Here is a 16,811-nt window from a genome sequence, read left to right on the forward strand (position 1 = left end):
TTCTGTTAGTCTACCAGACTCTCTGCTCTCACCAAATCTGTGTTTTGGACTTGCACATTGAGGAGGCCTCATAGAAACCTGCTGTTGCCTCTTGGAGCACAAGGCAGTAAGAGAAACACTGGCCTTGGGCCCAGAGACCTGGGTTCTCTTTAGCTTTCTTTCTTCTGAAATAGTTCTTTAGTTTGTCTTTCGTGACATTGACGTTTTGTACAGGCCGATTATTTTGCAGAATGTCTCTCACTTTAGGTTTGCCTGATGTTTCCTCAGGAGGAGGTACAGGGTACGCCCTTCTGGCAGAACCAGCACAGAAGTGGGGGTGGACCCTCCTCAGTGCATCATATCAGGACATGCATGAGGTCATTATGTCCCATATTGGTGGTATTAGCTTTGATCACTTGGTTAAGGTTGTGTCTGCTACATTTCTCAGCTATAAAGATATTTTTTCCTGTGGAATTAATCAGTCTATTGTCAGGAGTTACTTTGTGACCACATACATATCTTGTTATTTCAACCCACTAGTATTAACATTCATTAGTGATTCTTGCGTAAATCAATTATTTGGATGGTTGCTAAATGGTGGTTTTCTAATTCCACTATTCCTCCTGCACTGGCATTTTACTGTAAGAAAGAGCCTTCCCCTTTCTTGCATTTGTTTGTTCATTTAATTAACCAATATATTTATTGGTTTTAAATCAGTTTAGACTCATAGACTACAAATGTATGAAATTAGTTATAATCCCTTATTTGCTTTTATGTTCAAGTTGTCCTCAGCTTTTATTGGTGGGAGACCTTACATTGGCTGTGCTGTCCCTTTGACATGTGCCATTCTTTGAACACTTCCTTACTTTTTGGTACCACAAAATGTTCCAAGTTTATCTTGTGTTTTCTATCCGCAGCCCCAGATTCAACCATTTTTCTAAGGAGCTCTTTTAGTACAAAATGGTGCTTAGAAGCCAAACTTAGGATGCTAGTTTTTATTATGGCTACTGGGGTATAACTAGTTCTAGGCCCTCTCAGCAGACAGGGCTAAGATAGAGTTGCATGTGTATCTATATAAATATCCACACTCTATCTATCTATCTATCTATCTATCTATCTATCTATCTATCTATCTATCTACCCACCTACCTACTTACCCACCCATCCATCCATTTATCCATCTATCCACCCATCCACCCACTGTATCTATCCTTTTTACCTTATCTATTCATGAGTTCACCCTGATACCTTTAATTCCAATCCCATATCACAGGACATTTGTAACTTCTCTCTGTCCACATTTGTAGCTTCTTTCTCCAACAGTGAAATGCTTGACTTCCATTATCTATAAGATATTTACTTATTGCTCAGTGCTAGTATACACAGAAAGTAGTTTCAGAATTGCTACCCTGTATATCAGGAAAAAGAAATCTACTTACTAGAGTAGAATATTTGTTTAGAGTTTAATGTTTTGTTTTCCATATTTCGCAGTTGCAAGCAATGCAGCCATCAACAATCTTTCAAACATGAAAATTCCTATTTCTAGCTTCTTGTGAGGAATTAGAAGGTGTGGCCACTCTCCCCTTTGGACAGGGCATGTATGCTCCCCCAGGGCTGCTTGTCTCAAATGGCTCCCCTTGTCATTATGACAAATAATCTCTCCTTGTTCTTGTACATTTGACCTCACTTTACCTGGGTCCTTGCCATTCACAAGAGGACTGCTGCTACTAGCCACCTCTATCTCCTCTTCTCCTAGTCTCTCCTGAATGCATAGCCAATCCAGTTGTCAATACCACTGCTTCAACACAGCCATTCTCCCAGATGTCACCAACAAAGCCATTCTCCCAGACATCACATTGTTGAACTGCACAGATGTGATTTTTCAGTCTTCATCTAACTCTAGTACTAAACTCTAACTCTTCATGCTGGGGACCCTTCATCTTTCCTGTCTTCTGTGACAGAAACTACTCTGGTTCCTCCTATTTCTTGGGTCTTCTTGAACTTCTTTGTAAGCTGATTCTCCTTTGTAAGGCTGTCAAAGCCTGGGGCTCCTCAGGGCTCATCTCTCCTTACAACTCTCTTTCACTGTCTCTGTGATCTCATTTACCCCTATGGATACCTTCATTTATTACCTACAGGTCACTCGCAAATGTCTCTCTCCAGTCCTGTATTCTCATAGGTCTCTCAAACTCAGCATGTGTGAAGGTAAACTTGTCTATTCCCCAGATCTGGTCCTCCTTCAGGACTCTCTCTTTCTAGTGGGTAGCACTCTCTCTTCCTCACATTCAATCCATTACCAGGTCAATTTTACCTTCTAATTACACCTTCCACTGTCAACATCCATTTATTGCCATCATCACCCTATCATCAAAAATATTGCTTCAACTCCCTCTGAACTGGTTTTTCTTCATCCGCTCTTCTCTCTCTGTGTGTGTATGTGTTGCAGGGTGGGCGCATATATTCTCATCTTCTCACAGCTCTAGGATTAAAAAGCACATTTTTCACAAATGGCCTGCAAGGCTCTCATGGTTTGCCTCTTTCTGTGTCTCTTGCTTCACCTACTGCAACATGTTCCTTTGCTCCCTGCCTGCTGGTCATTCCTCAGTGGCCACGTTCTCTTCCACTACAGAGTCTTTGCATATGCACTTTCTTAAGCCAAGAATGTTCTTTTTCTGAATCCTCTGACTCCAGCGAACTTCACCTTTAACTTAAGAAATACCTCATCATTCTCCTCCAGCTCAGTCCTTCACATCCTCAGAGAAACCTTCTCTGGACCCTCTGTCTCCATTAGAATGTCACACTGTTCACACTGATGGCACTGGGAGCGTCCCGAGTGGTATATGTCACCTTGGTAATTTTTGTCTCTGTGGGATTCAATTAGTGTTTGTCTCTTCCAGAACCACAGGGGCTACTTCTGCTCCCATGTATCCTTGCATCAAGTACAACACCCAGCAGAGATGGACACGTGATAAGAGATAAGGTGAATGAATGGAGGCTGCATGGCATGGTGGTTATGAGCACGGACTCTGAGGCAAACTGGCTCTACCACTTCCTGGCTGTGTGATCTCAGGCAAGTTATTCAATGTCTCTGAGCCTTAGCCTTAGCTTCCTCATCTGTAAAATAGGGAGAATTGCAGTACCCACCTGGTAGGGCTGTTATGAAAATTAAATCAGTTCATGTAATGCACTTAGAGCATTACCTGGTAAACAGTAAGGATGACATAAGTGTTTGTTAAATACAGAAAATAAACAAGTGCTAAATAGTTGTTAACTAAATATTAACCGACAAAGTTCAATTTGAAATAAACACAAGTGGATTATTGCTGAAATATAGGCCAATAATTAAATTATATTGATTAGAAGTAACAAACTAAATAACAGTAAACAGAATTTAAGTGTAATTCAATCTCTGTTAGTAAGTTTGTTGGGAAACAAACTTACATGTTGGGAAAACAAGCATTTACAACTGGGAATACATCCAACATCTTAAGAGAAATGTAGGCTCAAATTATTTACATATTCAATGAATGCTTTAGGTATGTCCAAAGCTACTGACTAGTCATATGTTGTGCTGAATCATTTTCTGTCAAAAATCAGCAAAATAGGAAAAAAAATTCCAAATGAACTTTTTAAAAACACCTACATCCACCACACAAATTCATCCATCAAGCCTTTGAGAATCTTCTCTGTGAGAACTTGCATAGCATGTGACACAAGCCAAAGATGTGCCCATGATCAAAGAACCACACTATAAAGTACAGAAAATCCACAGATAACACACAATTGTACCAGCCCATATCTAATTCCCAAACGTTCTTTCAAGTAAAGGAGTGTGAAAAAAACAGCTGAGTTCAACATTTTATCTCTTGAGCACTGATGACTTTGGTAATGTATTATTAACAATGAAATCTACAGATATAAGTTCCTTTTTATATAATGTACACTTTTTTCATCATAAAGGGGTCTGTTATCACAGGACTAAAGATAGTTAAAAGTTTTGATATATTATAGTACCTCTGTCAGCTTTTAAGGTTATGTTGTTATTTCAGGAGGAAAAGGAAGACATCAACGAAGGGAGGACAATTGTAGTTTGAAGAAAGAATGCTTTTGAAAGGGGGAAAGAGTGCAAGGCCAATAAGGAGTTAGTGCTACTGCAGCAAACCAGGAAGACACTATTAATTTCTATTTAAAGTTACTAAACAAATTGCTTCCGCGTGCTTAATTTGATTTATATGCATGTAATATTGAATGAAAATTGTGAATTGTTTTAGTGAAAATACACCCACAGAAGAGAGATTTAGTTTTCTTAATGAAAAAAAGAAAGCTTGGGACCAAATTTTCATTCAGCCTTAATCATGAGTTGATTCAGATGGAGAATAAGGGCACTGTTTAAATTATCTGTCCCTGGAAAGAAGATGGGTCGGGTTATGGCTCAGTGCACAGATCAGCTGGCTGTGGGTAGCAGTGGGTGATGCCTGGCTGTGCAGAGAAGGAAAATTCACTCCACATACTCTCATGGTGGCAAGTGGGTCCACTCTGCTTTATCAGTCTCACCTCTACGCTTGAGTCCTCCCCATCTTGTCAGCCTTATGTTTCTCCTATGCACTGGAACGTGATTCTCCTCCATTGCCGGCTTTTACCCATGCTGCTTTCTCTGTATATATGCTGCCTAAACTGTGCCTGGCTAAACCTCCTCCCGGGAATTTTCCCCAACTGCAGTTGGAAGATGCCCTTCCTTTGCACCTAGTGCCACAATCACCTGCTACCGTGTGGTAGGTCTCTCACCACCTATGCTATGCAATCCTTTTGGGTAGGAGATGCAATTTAACCAACTCTATTTTCAGCAATAGTGCTTGGAAGATGCAGTAAATATCTGTGGAATGTTGAAAGGTGGCAACCCAGTGTATAACACCAACATAGGTAGAAGAGTCCATTCTGAACTTTCAAAAATGACCAAGTACTTTCCATGGAGGGATGACTGAAAATAAAGGCAAGAGGGTGATTGAGGTCATATGTGACGAAAACCCCTCTACCTACTAATATTCCAAATGACAGAAATTATATATAATATAAACATATAATGTATCCAATGTGATCAACTATCTATGCATGCCATGGTTATCATGGCGTTTGGGGACCAGGAGTACCCTGTGAAACCTCACTGGGCCATGCTGAAGCTTCTCCTGAGGCTAAAGGAGAGCCTGCAAGTACATCAAGTGTTTTAATAACACTGTGTAGGTAGACCTGTCTGAGAAGCAGCACATTCTACAAAGTAGAGTACAAGCCCTGCTCTCTGGTAAATCTCACAACAAAGACAACACCTTGTGTAAATAGAAATAGAATGGCTGAATCATATAGTAATATAGTAAATGCATATTTAACTTTCTTTTTTTTTTTGAGATGGGATATCAGTCTGTCGTCCTGATATCACCGTCTTATACTTCCACATCTTGTCCCACTAGAAGGTCTGTAGGGGCAGAAATATGCATGGAGCTGTCATCTATGACACTGTGCAGTGGTGCAATCATAGCTCACTGCAGTTCTGAACTCTTAGGCTTACATAATCCTCTTGCCTTAGCATCCTGAGTAGCTAGGACCACAGGCATGTACCACAAAGCTTGGCTACTTTTTTTCAATTTTTGTAGAGATAGGGTCTTGCTATGTTGCCCAGGTTGGCCTCAAAGCCATCCTCTCATCTCAGCCTCCCAAAGTGTTGAGATTACAGGCATGAGCCATGCAATTGGCCATATTTAACTTTTAAGAAACTGCAAAGTTATTTTCCACAGTCATTCCACTATTTCTATCCCCACCAACAGTGTATGAAAATTCCAATTGCTTCAGGTCCTTAGCCATACTTGGTATAATCAGTTTTTAATTTTAGTCATTCTAATAGGGGTACAGTGGTATCTCACTGTGATCTTCATCTGTATTTCCCTAATGCTATGAAGTCATTTCCATATGTCTTCTTTGGTGAAGTGTCTGTTCAAATATTTGGCCCAGTTTTTCACTGGGTTGTTATTTTGTTTCATTTTGTTTTTTGAGACAGGGCTTTGCTTTGTTGCCTGGGCTGAAGTGCAGTGACATGATCTGGGCTCACTGCAAGCCTCCCAGGTTCAAGTGATTCTCATGCCTCTGCCTCCCGAGTAGCTGGGATTACAGGTATGCACCACCATGTCCAGCTAATTTTTGTATTTTTAGTAGAGACAGGATTTTGCCATGTTGGCCAGGCTGGTCTTGAACTCCTGGCCTCAAATGATCCACCCACCTTGGCCTCCCAAAGTGCTGGGATTACAGGCATGAGTCATCACGCCTGGCTAGAATTTATTCCTTCTATCTTACTGCATGTTTATACCTTTTAACCTAGTTCTCTTCATTCTTCCACTTCCTCCCCAACTCACCCTTCTCAGTCTCTGTTAACTATCTTTCCACTCTCCACCTCCAAGTGTTCAAATTTTTTAGCTCCCACATAAAAGTGAGAACATGTAATATTCATCTTTTTGTGTCTGGCTTATTTCACTTAAGATAATGATCTCCAGTTCCATCCACGTTGCTGTAAATGACATGATTTCATTCTTTTTTATGACAGAATAGTATTCCATTATGTATATATACCACATTTTCATTATCTATTCATCCATTGATGGACACTTAGGTTGATTCCATATCTTTGCTATTGTGAATAGTGCTGCAATAAACATATGAGTGCTGGTATCCCTTTGATATATTGATTTCTTTTCCTTTGGGTAGATACCTTGTAGAGAGATTGCTGAATTAAATAGTAATTATAATTTTAGTTTTTTGAGATATCTCCATACTGTTTTTCATAATGGCTGTTCCAGTTTACATTCTCACCAATAGTTTACAAGAGTTCCCTTTTCTCTGCATCATCACCAACATTGGTTATTTTTTGTTATTTTAATAATAGCCATTCTGAATGGGTAAGATGATATTTCATGTCGGTTTTGATTTGCATTTCTCTGATGTTAGTAATGTTTAGCAGTTTTTCATATACCTGATGGCCGTTTGTATATGTTTTTTTTTTGAGAAATGTTCTAAACATATCTAAACACAGAAAAGGTACAGTAAAAAACATGGTATAAAAGATAAACATGCCAGGCACGGTGACTCATGCCTGTAATCCCAGCACTTTGGGAGGCTGAGACAGGCTGACCACAAGGTCAGGAGTTCAAGACCAGCCTGACCAACATGATGAAACCCGTCTCTACTAAAAATACAAAAAATCAGCCAGGCATGGTGGTGCATGCCTGTAGTCTCAGCTACCTGGGAGGCTGAGACAGGAGAATCGCTTGAACCCGGGAGGTGGAGGTTGCTGTAGGCTGAGGTCACGCCACTGTACTCCAGCCTGGGTGACAGAGCGAGACTCTGTCTCAAAATATGTATACAAACACTATACTTTGATAGGACACTTACCATGAATGGAGCCTGCAGGACTGGAAGTTGTTCTAGGTAAGTCAAGGCGTGAGTCAATGTGAAGGACTACAATATTACTGTAGACTCCTACAGACTTTATAAACATTGTTTATTTAAACTACACTAAATTTTAAAAAGTATTTTTCTTTCTTCAATAATAAATTAACTTTAGGTTACTATAACTTTTTTACTTTATAAACTTGTCAACTTTTTAAACTTTTGGATTCTTTTGTAATTATACTTAGCTTAAAACACAAACATATTGTACAGATATACAAAAATATTTTTCATCATATCCTTATCCTATAAGTTTTATTTTTAAATTTTTACTTTGTAAATTTTGTTAAAAATTAAGATACAAACACACATATTAGCCTAGGCCTACACATGATCAGGATCATCAATATCACCATCTTCTACCTCCACATCTTGTCCCACTAGAAGGTCTGCAGGGGCAGAAACATGCATGGAGCTGTCATCTATGATAACAATGCCTTGTTCTGGAATTCTTTCTGAAGGAGCTGCCTGAGGCTCTTTTACAGTTAACTTTTTTTTTTCTTTTTTCTTTTTGAGACGGAGTCTTGCTCAGTAGCCCAGGCTGGAGTGCGGTGGCGTGATCTCGGCTCACTGCAAGCTCCGCCTCCCGGGTTCACGCCATCCTCCTGCCTCAGCCTCCCGAGTAGTTGGGACTACAGGCGCCCGCCACTACGCCCGGCTAGTTTTTTTGTATTTTTAGTAGAGACAGGGTTTCGCCGTGTTAGCCAGGATGGTCTCGATCTCCTGACCGTGTGATCCACCCATCTTGGCCTCCCAAAGTGTTGGGATTACAGGTGTGAGGTTTTTTTTTTTTTTTTTTTTTTTTTTTTTTTTTTTTTTTAACAAACAGAATAGACTCTAAAATAAGGATAAACATATAGTAAATACATAAATCGGTAACTTAGTCATTTATTACCATTATCAAGTATTATGTACTGTATATAATTGTATATGCTAGACTTATTGATTGATTGATTAAGACAGAGTCTCGCTCTGTCACCCAAGCTGGAGTGCAGTGGCTCGATCTTGGCTCACTGCAACCTCCACCTCCCAGGTTCAAGCAATTCCCTGCCTCAGCCTCCCGAGTAGCTGGGATTACAGGTGTGCACCATCAGGCCTGGCTAATTTTTGTATTTTTAGTAGAGATGGGGTTTCACCATCTTGGCCAGGCTAGTCTTGATCTCTTAACCTCATGATCCACCTGCCTTGGCCTCCCAAAGTGCTGGGATTACAGGTGTGAGCCAACATGCCTGGCCTATGGTAGACTTTTTAGATTTTTATATGATTAGTCATGCAGTAGGTTTATTTGCACCAGCATCACCACAAACATGAGTAATGCCTTGAGCCATGATGCTATAACATCACTGGTCAATAGGAACTTTTCAACTCCATTACAGCCTTATGAGACCATTGTCGTACATATGGTCTGTTATTTGCTGAAATGTCATAGTGTGGCACATTATTGTATTTCCTTTCTTCTGCTTATTTTGTTTTTCATCTGTTCCTTTGTTTATTAAGGTGGAAGTTGAAATCATTGAGACCATTTTTTTCCTAATATAATATTTTGTGTTATAAAACTCTCCTTAAGTACTACTTCAGTGGCATCCTAAATTTTTTATATATTGTTTTCACTTTCATGGAGTTCAAAACGTTTTCTAATTTCCATTTTGATTTCTTCTGTGACCCATGAGTTTTTAGAAGTATGTTATTTTATTTCCATATTTGGAGATCTTCCAGAGCTCTTTCTGTTATTGATTTCTAATGTAATTCCACTGTGGTCAGAGAATACACTTTGTATTACTTCAGTCCTTTTACATTTATTGAGACTTTTTTTTTTTTTTGAGATGGAGTCTCGCTCCATTCCCTAGGCTGGAGTGCAGTGGCATGATCTCGGCTCACTGCAACCTGTGCCTCTCAGGTTCAAGCCGATTCTCCTGCCTCAGCCTCCTGAGTAGCTGGGATTATAGGTGCGTGCCACCATACCTGGCTGATTTTTGTATTCTTAGTAGAGATGGGGTTTCACCATGTTGGCCAGGCTAGTCTCGAACTCCTGACCTCAGGTGATCCACCCACATTGGCCTCCCAAAGTGTTGGGATTACAGGCGTGAGCCACCGCACCAGGCCGAGACTTGTTTTATGGTTCAGAATATGGCTTATTTTGGTAAATGTTCTGTGTGCCCTTGGGAAGGATGTGTATTCTGTGATGTACGATGCAGTGGTCTATAAATGTCAATTAGGTCAAATTGTTTAATAGTGTTGTTCAAGTCTTCTATTAATTTTCTGTGTGCTTATTCTATTAATTACTGAGAAGAGCATTAAAATAGCTGACTCTAAATGTGGGTTTGTCTATTTCTCCTTGCAATTCTATAAGTTTTTGCTCCTTATATATTTAGAAGTTATATTACTAAGTGCAAAAAGCGTATTACTTCTGCTTAAAGCATTAACCCCTTTATGATTATGAAATGACCTTATTTATCCCTCGTAATATTCACTCCTCTGAAATCTACTTTCTCTGATACTACTATAGCCACTCCAGCTTTCTTTTAATTAGTGTTAGCATAGGACAGTTTTCTGTTCTCTTACTTTTAACCTATTTGGGTTTCTATGTTTAAAGTATGCTTCTTGTTTATAGTTGGGTCTTGCTTATTTTATTGAATCTGGCAGTCTGCCTCTTTGCAGAAGTTGTTAGGCTACTTATATTTAATGTGATTATTGATATAGTTAGGTTTAAATCTCTTATGTTGTTTTCTGTTTGTCTCATCTGTTTTTTGTTCCCTGTTTCTTCTTTTTCTTCTTTTGAATTAACTGAGTATATTCCAATTCTATTTTACTTCCTCTGTATGCTTATTAACACTAACTGCTTCATTTTAACAGTTGCATTAGAGTTTAAAACATATCTTTAACTTCTTACGGTCTATCTTTAAGTGATGTTATACCACTTTATGTATATTCCCTTTTACCCCCTCAGCCTTTATTCTACTGTTATCATATATTTTACTTCTACATAGGTTATAAATCCCACAGTGTATTGTTACTTTTGTTTAAACTGTTAATTACCTTTTAAAGAAAATTAATCAATAAGAAATATTACATAATTGCCCCATGTGGTTACCATTTCCAATGCTCTGTATTCCTCTGTGTTGGTCCATGTTTCTGTTTGGTATTGTTTTCCTTCTGCCTGAAGAATTTAGCATTTCTTGTAATGCAAGTTTGCTGGTGGTGAGTTCTTTCAGCTTTTGAGTATCTGAAAATGCCTTTACTTTGCTTTCATTTTTGAAAGATATTTTTGCCGGATATGGAATGGATATAGAATTCTAGGTCGACAGTATTTTCTTTCAGTTCTTTAACAATGTTATTACACTAAATTCTTTTTTGGTAAATTCAGTAACAAGATATCTGCTGTCATCTTTATTTTTGTTCTGTGGTTGCTTTTGACTATTACCAGTTTTGAGAAATTTGATTATTATATATTTCAGTGTTGTGTTCTTAATGTTTCTTGTGTTTGGAGTTTGTTCAGATAGTTGGATCTATGGGTTTTCATAAAATTTGGAGAAATTTCAGTCATTATTTCTTCAAATATTTTTTATAGTTCTTCCTTTGTTTTCTCCTTCTGGGATTCCAATTCCAAGTATATTAAGCTGCTTCAAGTTCTCCCATATCTCATTGTTATTCTTTCTTTTTTAAAATTTTTTCTTCCTGTATTTTTAGATAGTTCCTATTATTATATCTTCAAGTTCACTAACCTTTTCTTCTGTAATGTCTAATCTGTTTTTTATTGTTTACAGTGTATTTTTCATCTCACAGGTTGTAGTATTTAATTCTAGATGTTTGATTTGGGTCCTTTTATATTTTCCATATCTCTGCTTAACTTGAACATATAGCACGTAATTATAATAACTGTTTTCAAGTCTTTGTCTGCTAATTATAACATCTGCATCAAATCTGGTTTGGTTTCCATTGGTTCATTTTTCTCTTCATTATGAGTATGGGTAGAGACTTTAAATCTTTTGTCACAGAACACCAAATTGTCCTCAAAATTTATCCTATTACTACCAGTACAGTCCTACTACTGCCAGTGCTTCTTTATTCTGCCAGCACTGAATTTGGTCCATCTTTAATCTTTGCCAGTCTCATAGGCTAAAACTATTTAATCCTGCAACAGATATTTTTTGAGCACTAACTATAAGCCCAGTGGCAGATGGTGGCAATTCTGTGGTGTTCCAGTAGCCACAGGAGATGCCCTCATGGTGGTGCTTATCACTTTGTATAGTTTATCACATTTTTATTTGCACTTTCTTTGATTATTAGTGATTTTAAGCATCTTTCCCTAAATTTGTTGGCCATTTATACTTCCTTTTTGGTATACTGTCTAAAAATGCCCACCAACTAGTTTTAATGAATTGTTTGAATATTTTTTATTCCTATTATATACTAAGCTATTTATTTATCAAGGATAGACACTCACCTTCACTTTTTAAATAAAAATATGTTTTTAAAATAAAGATATTTCCTTTAAAATAAACTAATACTTATGCATTATTTCTTTGAAGAAATGATTTCCACGTTACTCAAATACTTTTTGCTATATTAAAAGTAAATAGGAATCGATTCTGGTATAAAAACAATGTCCTTAAAGGCAAACTTTTACAAACAATATAGAAACACAAAATACATATATGAATACATAATACATTCATAAATATACAAGTAAATAATTTCATATATACTTGATAGCCAACAGATACATTACTTACATTCTTCAGAAACAATCATGCAGATTATAAATGTCACTTTACTCCTTTAATAATGAAATAGAAAGTCAAGGAGATGAAACATCCTCAGATTATATATTTTCAGCTGATTAAATATTTCTGTCAAAGTCATGCCATCTGTATTGGAAATGCCCTATATACAAGATTATTAATTTGTAATAATCTAAGATATATTCTTTAAAATGAGAAAATGTCAAAATGCCCGTTGTCAAGCATTTGCTTACCCTCTGAAGAGTATCAGGAGCTTTCTAAGGCACATGCAACCTATTCATCTGGCTGTGTAGGTAGATGTTGGGAGTACCAGAAAGGATGCCCTGATTGTGGCACAGGTTCTATAGAGCGCCTGTTGTCATTCATTGCCAATGTGAGGTGGGCAGGGAGGACAGACCTTGAGATGTGTTCAGGTCTATGCAAGGTGTATGACTTGTATACATGTCACAAGACTATAAGCATCAACCCTTTGAATGTGATGAAAAAAAAATGCCTCTAGTTATGCTGTGAATAAATAAACTGAGCTGTTTTAATAATAGTGATGCCAGCAGCCAGAAAAGCCCCATGAAGCCTAACCCGTCAGTTCTTCTGTTGGACTCAGGGCCCCCTGACTGACCTGTTTGGTGTAGGTGATCTCTGGCCACCTCAAACAAGCGCAGGTGCATGTTGGTGATGGGGTTAAAGGAACCACAGGCCAGGAGAACCACAGGGATTCGGCTCTTCATCTTGTCCGGCACATCCACATCCGTTGCAGTGGCCACCCTGCTTTTATGGGGACAAAAGCTCATGTCAGGGAGTTAGCACTGAGACAATTATCCAGATCAGTCTCTCTAAACCATACACAGACCATTACTTCTCAACTTGTAAGATGACTGAGGAGGCCATTAAAACAACATTTAAGGAGGGTTTGCCATGGGCCATGAAGTACGCCAAGTGCTATGCCAAGGTATATCCTTCTCTTGCCAAGTCCTTTTTAACAACCCTGAGTGGTTACTCATACAGCTCAGGGACCTTAGAAGCTACTGGGCCAGGACTGGAACCCAGGCAGCCTGATCCCAGAACCCATGTTCTGTTCTGAACTTCTATATCCTCCTTGGGCTCCGACAGATCACCCCGGGGTCAGAAGGAGGGCTAGAAGACCCCCACAGTGTCATTTCTGGTAATCCTAATAGATCTCACAAGGTCCTAGAGTAGATTAGCACTTTTAAAATACTTTTTACTTTGAAACAATTTTAGACTTATTGAAAAAATGTTACAAAATTTATACAAAATTTTTTATACTCTTTATCCAGATTCCCCAATGTTAACATTTTACCACACTTGCTTTATCATTCACTCTCTTTCTACACACATACATACCTGTTTATAAATATTTTTTCTGAAATGTTTGAGAGTAAGTCATAGACATAAAATCTCTTTACCTCTAAATACTTCAGTATGTGTTTTCTCAGAATGAAGACACTTTGTTACATAACTGCAGAACAATGATTAAAATCAGGAAACCAACATTGTTACTGGACTATTATCTAATATGCAGACTGAATTCTGATCTCACACATTGTCCTTTATCTGGGGCCCAACCATTTTGAGAGGGTGCAGTCCACCCTCTGACCTCACTCTGTTGAGGTTAAAGGTGAGAAGGAAACAGCCCAGGCTCCAGGACTGGCTGGCAGACACGGTTCTCTTGCCTCTGAGATGCTGCGTCCTCGAGGTGGGCCTTGGGTGACCCTTAGTTCTGCCTCTCACTGGCTGTGAGGCCTAGGGCAAACCACAGACCCTCTCTGAGCCTCAGTTTTCTAACCTGCAAGATGGGGATAAGTTACTTACTCTTACAAGGTTATAGTAAGGATAGTTACATATGGAAAGTGCCTGATACAGAAGAAGCATTTAATAAACAATCACTGTGGTTGTGATGATGACAACAATGGTGAGAAAGGTGCTGCTACTGTTGACCCTGATGGAGCAGGAGGAGAAAGGAGATGGCGGTGTTTCTGTGGTAGGCAGTGTTTAAGATGGCTCCCAGTGATCCTTCTAGAATTCACTGGTAATCTCATCCCTTAAGTATAGGCTGAAACTTGCGTACAACAAACAGAATACAGCAGTAGTGGTTACCACTTCTGAGCTAAGGTTACCAAAGGCCTCTGGCTTCCCTCTTGCTCACCTCTTTTGCTTTCTCACTTGCTCACCCTGATGCAGCCAGGAGGCAGGTTGTGAGCTGCCCCATGGAGATGCCCATGGGCCCAGGGAGTGAGAGAGACCTCTGGTGGCCAACATCCAGTGAGGAACTGGATCTCCAACAACTATGTGCATGAGTGTGGGCATGATCTTCCCCCAGTCAAGTTTTCAGATGTGACTGCAACCCTGTGAACACTGACGGAAGCTTTATAAGACAGGTTTTATAAGTTAAATTATGTCTGGATTCAAGACCCACAGAAACTGTGAGATAATAAATAAAAATAATAAATAAATATGTTGTCTTAAGCTGCTACATTTTGGTGTAATTGGTTATGCAGTAATAGATAATACAACAACCAACAGGAGGAATGCATTTACTGCCTTTATTGTTCATCTTGCTATGATGGTCTTAGCTGTAATCCTGTAGTTCTGGGGGCAACATGTAGAGTGCTCAGTCACAGGAACCTGGGACCCTGCTTGTATCAAAGGAAACTGTTTCAATTTGGCCCATGTTATCTCCTTCTCCAGGCTTTCATCCAGCTTCCTACTTTATATTCTAGCAACAATGAACTACCTGTTAGGACTTCTTTGTGACATCTTCATGGCTTCCTGCTTCAACCTTCTGTACAGGCTATTTTGGTTTCCTCCAACCAGAAAACCCCCCAGCACATCCCAATATGTTAAGACCCAATTCATATGATTACATTATTTATTACTTCAATCACTATTTATCAATTACTTGCTAGGTACCTATATCAGTTAGGGATATATTAGCTGCAAATACCAGAAGCCTAACCTCAGTGGTCTAAACAAAGAGAGGTTCATTTGTTTCTAACATGACAAAAAGTCTGGAAGTAGGCACCTAATGACATTAGATCATGGGTTCAACAATGACTTGCAATTCTTTCAGTTTCTCTCTCATGGTCACAAGATTGCTGTTGCAGCTACAGCCATCATAACCTCAATAAAGGCAAGAAGGAGGAGCAAGAAGCTGTACCAGATTAGCTATTCCTCTTAATCAAGAACACAAGAGCTTTTTTAGAACCTCCTGCAGATTTTGCTTCTGTCTCATTGGCCAGAACTAGGTTACATGGCCACTCTAGCTACGACAAAGGCTAGAAAGGCATCTATTTAGCTTGACAGCCTCTCTAGTGAGAACAGTAAGGGAAAGGGTATTGGAAACTGGATTAACTAATCCACCGTGGCTGCCACAGAGTTGGGGATACAAGTGTCTGGGTGCTGGGAGGGTGGAAGGCTGCTGAGATGGCTTCTTTGACATCTAGCTTAGGTTAACTCATATCTGACTTACCTTTAATAAATCACATGCCGCATTTTATTGAAAAAGCCTGCTTATATGTCTTTCCTATCCACTGGACAGTAAACCCTTTAGGAAAGGAAGTGGTGTTTTCTCCATCCTGGAATTTCAGCTTGAAGCACAGAGCCTGGCCCAGAGTAGGGGTCAGTTAAGACTGAAACAGGGCACTGGCTGGCTGGAGGGTGTGTACTCTGAGCTACAGTGTGAAGATGAAAAACTCTCAGCCTAGGTGGGCCGTGGTGTCTTCATACTTCCTTTGAGGCAGCAGGAATCCCCCCTACTGTGTGGGAAGAAAGCAGTCAACAAGCTGCTGCTAGCTTTTTCCCAGGGAGATTGGATGGTTTAATGAGATATTTGCAAAGTGTGCCAAGCTATTCACAAGAGCAGCCTCATGATGACTGTAACTGAAAAGGTGGCTGTTTTTTACAACTATTATGAAGTCTTTCAAAATTCTATTTCATTTTGACAAAATATACATTGTTAGAACCATTAAAACATGTAACTGTAGCATCTCAAGTAACCTGGGGGCTCTCATCCATTTTTCCAAAAGTTCCCAGAAACTGTAAATTAGAACATTTGTTTAAATGGTGGCATCAACAGCAATGAAATGTGATGCTGAGAAGGAGAATAAATGACCTTTATTAAGTGCCTCTTGCTTTTTCTTTTTTTGCTGTGGGCATACTGAGCCACACTGTTCTAATGGAGACTGTGCTCTGTCTGGGCCACGTCGCAGGCTGAAGGACACAGTGAGTGCACATTCATTCCCAGGATCAGTAAACAGGGTCAGTGCACCTGTACCATTTGTACACTCCAATTTGCTTCAACTAAGTACCCTCCCAAGCCAAACCCAGAGAAATACAGTGATAGGGCTAAAATGGACTCACTCCAGGGACCCACCAGGACAATAAACTGGCTCTGATTTGAGTGCCAGTCTCATCAGACACAAGGCAAGATGCATGCCATAAAAGTGTCCCATCTGCCCTTATCATCTAATAATATCTAGTGAGACGGAGCAAGTGAAGGAGACTTTTGCTATTGGGAAAGGCTTCTCATCAATAAGCATTTAATGGAGGCCACAGAGTAATAATTGCTGCTAAAGGATTTAACAAGTT

At 39.2% G+C, this 16,811-nt stretch overlaps 2 protein-coding genes across 5 annotated transcripts in view; both read right to left on the reverse strand.

Moving 5' to 3' along the window:
- Window positions 1-16,811, reverse strand: part of RBP1 (retinol binding protein 1) — a 231,459-nt gene that overhangs the window by 89,700 nt on the left and 124,948 nt on the right.
- NMNAT3 (nicotinamide nucleotide adenylyltransferase 3) overlaps window positions 1-16,811 on the reverse strand; it is a 109,468-nt gene that overhangs the window by 47,004 nt on the left and 45,653 nt on the right. For 2 of the 4 annotated variants that reach the window (XM_077991533.1, XM_015132010.3), the window contains exon 2: window positions 12,826-12,971. In XM_077991533.1, the coding sequence (XP_077847659.1) occupies window positions 12,826-12,934 (109 nt within the window). In that variant the 5' untranslated portion in view covers window positions 12,935-12,971. Of the gene's footprint in view, window positions 1-12,825; window positions 12,975-16,811 lie in introns of all 4 variants that reach the window. The other 2 variants (XM_077991532.1, XM_015132009.3) reach the window with 1 other exon arrangement.

This window comes from Macaca mulatta, chromosome 2 (genome assembly GCF_049350105.2).
Source record: "Macaca mulatta isolate MMU2019108-1 chromosome 2, T2T-MMU8v2.0, whole genome shotgun sequence".
NCBI lineage: Eukaryota > Metazoa > Chordata > Mammalia > Primates > Cercopithecidae > Macaca > Macaca mulatta.